The following is a 6,560-nucleotide window of genomic DNA, read 5'->3' as shown; positions in this document are numbered from 1 at the left end:
AGCGACCTCAAAAACCCCCGAGTAACGAGTTTGGACCGATTGTATAACGAATTTCCCAATAATTCCAGGAGACGTTGGGGATACCATTTACCCTGTGCACCAGATACCTCGGAGACCAATTCTGAAACCTCCGATTAACAAGTTTGGAATAGAACATACTGTTCCAAAGTGTTCCAAACGCAAAACACAAATGTATGAAAAGTTACAAAATTAATGTTTATTTATTTACAATATCCATTCGATTGTTTCTTAAAATATATTACTTTCATTTAGAAATAATATATTTTAGCAACAGGTGAAATATTTTGCTTTTATTGTTTATTTATTTATAAGTATTATTTTATTTTGTGTTTTAAACCACATTATTGACATATATGTTTAATATTAAGATTTTCAAAAAACAAATATTGTATAAGAATAAGGGTGCCAGAAGTATAAAGTATGTACTTCAGAAATCATATAAATGTAAACTGTGAACCGTGGCACAACACTTTCTTGTGTAAACTATTTATGAATAGTATATCATTTGATTTTTAAAATATCATAATTTGATTATAAAAAATGTATAATTTTAATATTTTAAATAAAATTATAATTTGATTAATTGTTATAATTTTGATAATAAAAAATGTATAATTTATTCTAAGTATAATTTATTAAAAAACACTACAAATTTTAAACTCATATAAGAATAATAGACATAAGAATTTGAGTAGCAAAATAAATAGATAAAAAACAAGTTTATAACAAATAGGACTGAAAAACATTGTTTATCCGTTGTTGGATAAGCTCTACCTCTTTCGGGAAGACTTCTTACCTCTTTCTTATTATTTAAGGGTTTAATTTCCATTAGAAGTATAAGTATTCCTTAAAAAATATGATAATTTACGGAAGTATACATTATCAATTTATAAAAAACTGACCCTCCTATATTCCCACAAATTAACACGAACACAAATTAACTTATAGTCCCGAAACTTATAGAAACACTATCAAAAGTTATATCATATCACGACTGTTGCTTGCTACCCTAAAGGCTGTTCTATACACATTTTTGATTGGCGTGAAATCATTCTTTGATTGACGTCAAACTTTATAATTTTTTAAAGAATTCTCTTAAATATTAATTGATGGGAAAAACATTGATAAATAAAAGCGGTTTTCCAGTTAAGAATGTTCAAAGTTACCTACAATTGAAGTTCAAGCGCTGCGATTATATACCCTTTTCTCTATCTATTTGAAATTTGGATATGTTAAAGGTATTCATATTCTACCTGTTCTGGGTTTCGGAAATCATGTTAATTTTCTCAGTTTTTATTGTTCACATCCAGATACAGTGAAATAATAAAAAGTACCTGGATGTGAACAATGAAAATTGGGAAAATTAACAAGATTTTCTAAAAATAAAAGTACCCAGAGCAGATTTTCGTAATATAAATGAATTTAATTGGTGAATAAGTCCATTTGGTTTTGTTTACGTCTGTAAGAATATCCTTTTTGATAGAATAAACAATATACTGTTTCTGGAGATAATGAGGACACACAATAGGTACTTCAATTACAATCAATTTTATATTATGTTGTGATTTATTAAGAAAAAAAAGGTAAATAAACCAAAAAAATAATTATCACAAGTTATGTATTATATATATGTGATTTATAGATGTGTGATATAATCAGAAGCTAATAAAATTGTTTCTTTACGCTTTATTGAAGTAGGCTTTTTAAACCATGTATTTATGAAATATACATATGATATTAAGTTTAGTCCCAAGTTTGTAACGCTTAAAAATATTGATTCTACGAAAAAATTTTGGTATCGGTGTTCAAAGAATCATCTTCCTAGTCATTTTCGATTGTCCGTCCGTCCGACTGTCTATTGACACGGCAACTCAAAAAGATATCAAGCTGAAGTTCTTACAGCATATATACGTAAAAATTAAGATCGAGTTCGTACTTGAGCAACGTAGGTCAATTGGGTCTTGTAAACCCGGCCGTTAGAGATAGAACAAAAGTTTAAAAGTAAAAAATGTTCCTTATAAAAAAATGAACAACTTTTGTTTGAAACATCTTTTCGTAAACATGATGTGATTGGTATTGTATGTGTACAACTAAAAGTGGTAAGTCTGACCGGGTGGGTTCAAGAATACACATTTTCAATCCCTCTTTGTTTTATACATAAGAAAGTCTGTAAGAACTCTTCTTACTTCATATACTATAAATGGCTTAAAATTTAATAATCAAATACCTATACAGGTTATTATCCTACATTACATGTAATCAGCTTTTTATTCACAATAAAAACAATGTATCATTTACAAAAAAATTTAAGGTACTTAAATAGACCTAAAATAATAATTAAATTTTTGAATTCGAGGTGATATCTTATCTAACAAATATTTGAAATCAATAGAATACAGAGACTATATCAGTAAAAAGAATAGAATAGGGGAAAGTGTGGCGATTATATTTTATCGGCATTCCTAAATTGTATCTATAGAAACAAAAATAAATTCTAAAAGTTTCATGTCCGCTGCTGTTGATACATAATTTTTTTGTAATGTTGTAGTTGCTATGGACCTACTTACCTACACTACTCTTGTGTCAAAATCAAATTGTCAAGTTTCATGTAAGATGTTATAATAATAATTGAATTAAGTACAGTTTTGGGTTTTTTAAATGCGGTAACAATGGCAGAATGGGATTCATTGCCTGAATTAATACTGACTCATATATTGGGATATTTACCTCGACGAGATCGAATTTATTGCGGTATGGTGTGCCGAACTTGGTCAAGAGCATTAGACAATCCCATATTATGGAGACATTTAAAAGTATATATTGATTCAGACCTTAAGGGTAAATGTTTATTCAACGATTTTTATCCACTCCGATTCTTAACAGAAACAAGTGAAAACTAATAATTGATTGAGTTAATTGTTGAAATACCATGCATAGACAGTGTTGATTACTCTGCCACATTACACATACATTTATGTCACACACATATAACTGATATACCCATATAATACTATATAATTTGTTTTCGAAAAAATGTTTCAAACAAAAGTTGTTTATTTTTTTTATAAGGAATACTTTTCACATTTAAACTTTTGTTCTATCTCTAACGCTTTACAAGATGGGTCCTACGGACCCAAGACCCAAATGTCCTATGTTGCTCATTTACGAACTCGACCTCACTTTTTACGTCCTGAATACGCTGTAAAAATTTCAGCTTGATATCTTTTTTCGTTTTTGAATTATCGTGTTGACAGACGGATGGACGGATAACCAAAAATGGACTAATTAGGTGATTTTATGAACACCTATACCCAAATTTTGTTGGTAGTATCAATATTTTTAAGCGTTACAAACTTGGGACTAAACTTAGTATACCTTGCATATTACATATATGCATGGTATAAAAATAGAATGTTATGAATACAGTTTGCAAGTGGCATTTTTTTAAATTTTAAAATTTAATTTTAGAACCATGGACTAATATATTAACAATGAAATTTGGACGGTATATACATTCATTAGATTTAGCTTGGTCAAAACCATACATGCCACGCCAATGGATAAGAGATCGTTTAAATTTAATTGCTCATGATAGTTGCCGATATTTTATGCTGTTAACGGGAGAAGGGGTTCAACTCACATGCTTACGCCTAACAGATTGGTTTTTTGCATGGAAATTTAAAAAAATGACATATCATTTATCAAATTTTATTAGGTATGTATATAGTATTTTATTAGGTACTACCTGTGAACTACCCGTTTTGCTGGACAACATCCCCACTTGCACCCCTCACACTTCATGCTCTTTTGTTTGATACACTACTTGGATATATTTGAAAATATTATTTTATTCATCCCCACTTTCTCCCTCCACCTTTTGACCCTCGAAGGTTAAAAGCAGATAAAAACAATCCTTGCAGCTGGTTGTATATTTTGTCAATATTTGAGCTTAATCGTTGCACAAATTTTTAAGTTTTTGAAGCACATTCCTTTCAACCCCTATTTCAACCTCTTAATCCGCTATATTATGGATGTATTATACATGAAAATCTTCCTCTTGAATCACTCTATCTATTAAAAAACCGCATCAAAATCCGTTTCGTAGTTTTAAAGATCCAAGCTTACATAGGGATTAGGGACTGACAGCCAGTTGAATCGACTTTGTTTTGTACTATGTATTTACGATAGGTAGTGAGTTTCAAAGCCCAAGAAGGGATTTGGTTAGTAACTCGAGCGTGTCAGGTTAAAATATATCGGAGGTTCTTTAGATCTTCCTTAATACCTACACCAAATATTTGCCCTTAATATGATCGTCTACGATCTTAGATCACTTGCCGGTTGAAGGGTAAGGTCTCAAATATAAAGCTTATAATTTATCTTAATTTTATATTGTTAGCACACAAACGAAATTAGAATATGTAAGCTTTTACAATGCAAATCTTGGACCACCAGAAATGTTGAAATTACTTTCGTCATGTACACGAAGTTCACATAACTCATTACGATATGTAGATATAAGAAGTGCTTTTCATGAATGGCAAACGGCATTCTCATTTCCACGATTTATTCGAGCACTGGAGCGATTACAATTTTTAACTGTATTGAAGATTGACTATCCATCTTTATCGAATGAAACACTTTATGCAATTGGAAGAAGCGCAAATAATGTATTAAGTTTTTTGGATATACGTGTAAGAGATTCAGATTCTCGAGGGCATTTAATCAGCGAGGATGCGTGGCATGATTTATGCAGTAAATGTAAAAATTTACGAGTAGGCTTAAAATTAAGTAAGTATAAAAAAAATATCTTATTACAGTCCAAGGAAAAAAATCTGAGAAACTTTTTTTGAATTTTTGCTTTTATAAATTTTTGTTGTTTATAGTTAATATTTGTCATTTTGAAGATACATCGTACTTATTAGTTCGTGGTATGCCACTTCGCAACTTTAGTATGATATCGGGGTTTGTGTGGGATCAAAGTAGAAGCCGAAACTTAAGAGCAACATTGAAACTTTTGATTGTTAATTTTTATGAAACATTAGGTATGAATTGCACGTTTATTTTTTCTAACACTAGCTTAGGTAAAAATTAAGTGATTTTTTACAAATATGTAAACTAAAAACAATATTTACCCCTTGGCCACACACGAAGAAAAAAATTCTAAAACGCCATATCCCCTTCCGTTATTATTTGGGCCTAATTTTCAATTAATTTTCAGTTGAAGTTCATTTACATCTACGAAATAACAGAGAACAATTGGATGACCTGCTTATAACTATGTTAAAACAATGCCCCTTGTTACAAAAATTAGACTACGATGGAATTTTACGTAGTATGGAAGTTGTAAGAGATATTTGTGACCTACAATGTGATCCTACATATTCAAGTGAGTCCTCTTTTTTGATTGGGATATATTATTAAATCTGCTTGCGAAAAGTTTTTTTAATGAAATAAAAATTGTTAACAAATTTCTCTGCAATGGGTTAACTAAAAATATGATCTAGACTACTTTTAATGCAAAAGAATATTAAAAATTAATAAATAGGCAACTTTTAATACATAAATCTTTATGTTTGTCAAATAATCGAAAAACTGTTATACATGTATAACTTATACGTGATACAAGTTGCCTATTTATTATTTTTTAAGAAAATTTTTCCATTGACCGTTTCATTTAATTAAAAATTTATTGTTTATTAACAAATATAAACATTTGCACAACAAACTAATGCGTTACTGCAATTTTCCTTATTTCCCATGATTTTTTTGCAGCTTTTAAAGCTTTAAAATTAAAAAGGTAAAATTACAATGCGAGAACGTTCTTTTACGTATTTACTGTTGTTTAAAAAAATCAAATTGTGCGAAATCCCGCATAGTTACGAAATTCGAACTTTCTTGGAGAAATTATAAATCGAACAATGAATGACTTGACTCTACCAAATTTGTTCGTACCTTTATTGAGGAGGGCAGATATGGGCAGCTACTGTCGACGTCCTTGACATTTTAATAGACATACAATTTTGTACAAATGAGACACAATTATGTTAAAATACATTTTTTTATTTCCAGAATTCAAAGAAATTTATATTCAACCAAGAAGTTTGAATCTGTACAACCACTCTGTAATACAACAATTACAAAGTGAATTTGGATACAAAATGAAATCATTAAATATAGACTTTCATATAGAAGATGCTTCCTCTGTTTTAATGTTCTATTAATATTTCAATAATAAAAATCAAATTTTCAATTTTTTTTTCTTTCAGTGGGTGCTTTATACGGATTGCACGAAATTTATTAATTTTAGAAACAATATAAATTCATTATGTTCTTTTGTATATATTATCAAGTAAAAATAAATAGCTCCATATATCCTTCATATATACTTAATAACGAAATCGGAGCCAACATTTTTTTTTTCGATTTTTGTAAAGGGGTACCCCTTAAAAAAATTCCAAAAAATCGAAAAAAATTTATGGTTTCTGATTTGGATAAAACTTAGTATATAAGGTAATTTTGACCCAAAAAATTCAAAAATC

At 29.2% G+C, this 6,560-nt stretch overlaps 1 protein-coding gene across 1 annotated transcript; it reads left to right on the top strand.

Annotated features, from left to right (window-relative positions):
- The first annotated feature begins 2,622 nt into the window (after positions 1-2,622).
- LOC123297734 (F-box/LRR-repeat protein 8-like) lies at positions 2,623-6,242 on the top strand. Its single transcript, XM_044879495.1, has 6 exons — positions 2,623-2,859; positions 3,490-3,736; positions 4,418-4,809; positions 4,905-5,063; positions 5,240-5,407; positions 6,091-6,242. The coding sequence occupies exons 1-6, from the start codon at positions 2,691-2,693 to the stop codon at positions 6,240-6,242; spliced, it is 1,287 nt and encodes a 428-aa protein (XP_044735430.1). The 5' UTR covers positions 2,623-2,690.
- The last annotated feature ends 318 nt before the right edge of the window (positions 6,243-6,560 follow it).

Source organism: Chrysoperla carnea, chromosome 4, assembly GCF_905475395.1.
Source record: "Chrysoperla carnea chromosome 4, inChrCarn1.1, whole genome shotgun sequence".
Classification (NCBI taxonomy): domain Eukaryota; kingdom Metazoa; phylum Arthropoda; class Insecta; order Neuroptera; family Chrysopidae; genus Chrysoperla; species Chrysoperla carnea.
This window is presented reverse-complemented; position numbering and strand designations above follow the sequence as displayed.

Bases quoted from the DNA above. Each gene is read 5' to 3' on its own strand.
- LOC123297734 (XM_044879495.1), top strand. From the start codon at position 2,691: ATGGCAGAATGGGATTCATTGCCTGAATTAATACTGACTCATATATTG. The intron at 4,810-4,904 runs GTAAGTATAAAA...TGTTGTTTATAG, and splicing joins ACGAGTAGGCTTAAAATTAA to TTAATATTTGTCATTTTGAA. The intron at 5,408-6,090 runs GTGAGTCCTCTT...TTTTATTTCCAG, and splicing joins ATGTGATCCTACATATTCAA to AATTCAAAGAAATTTATATT.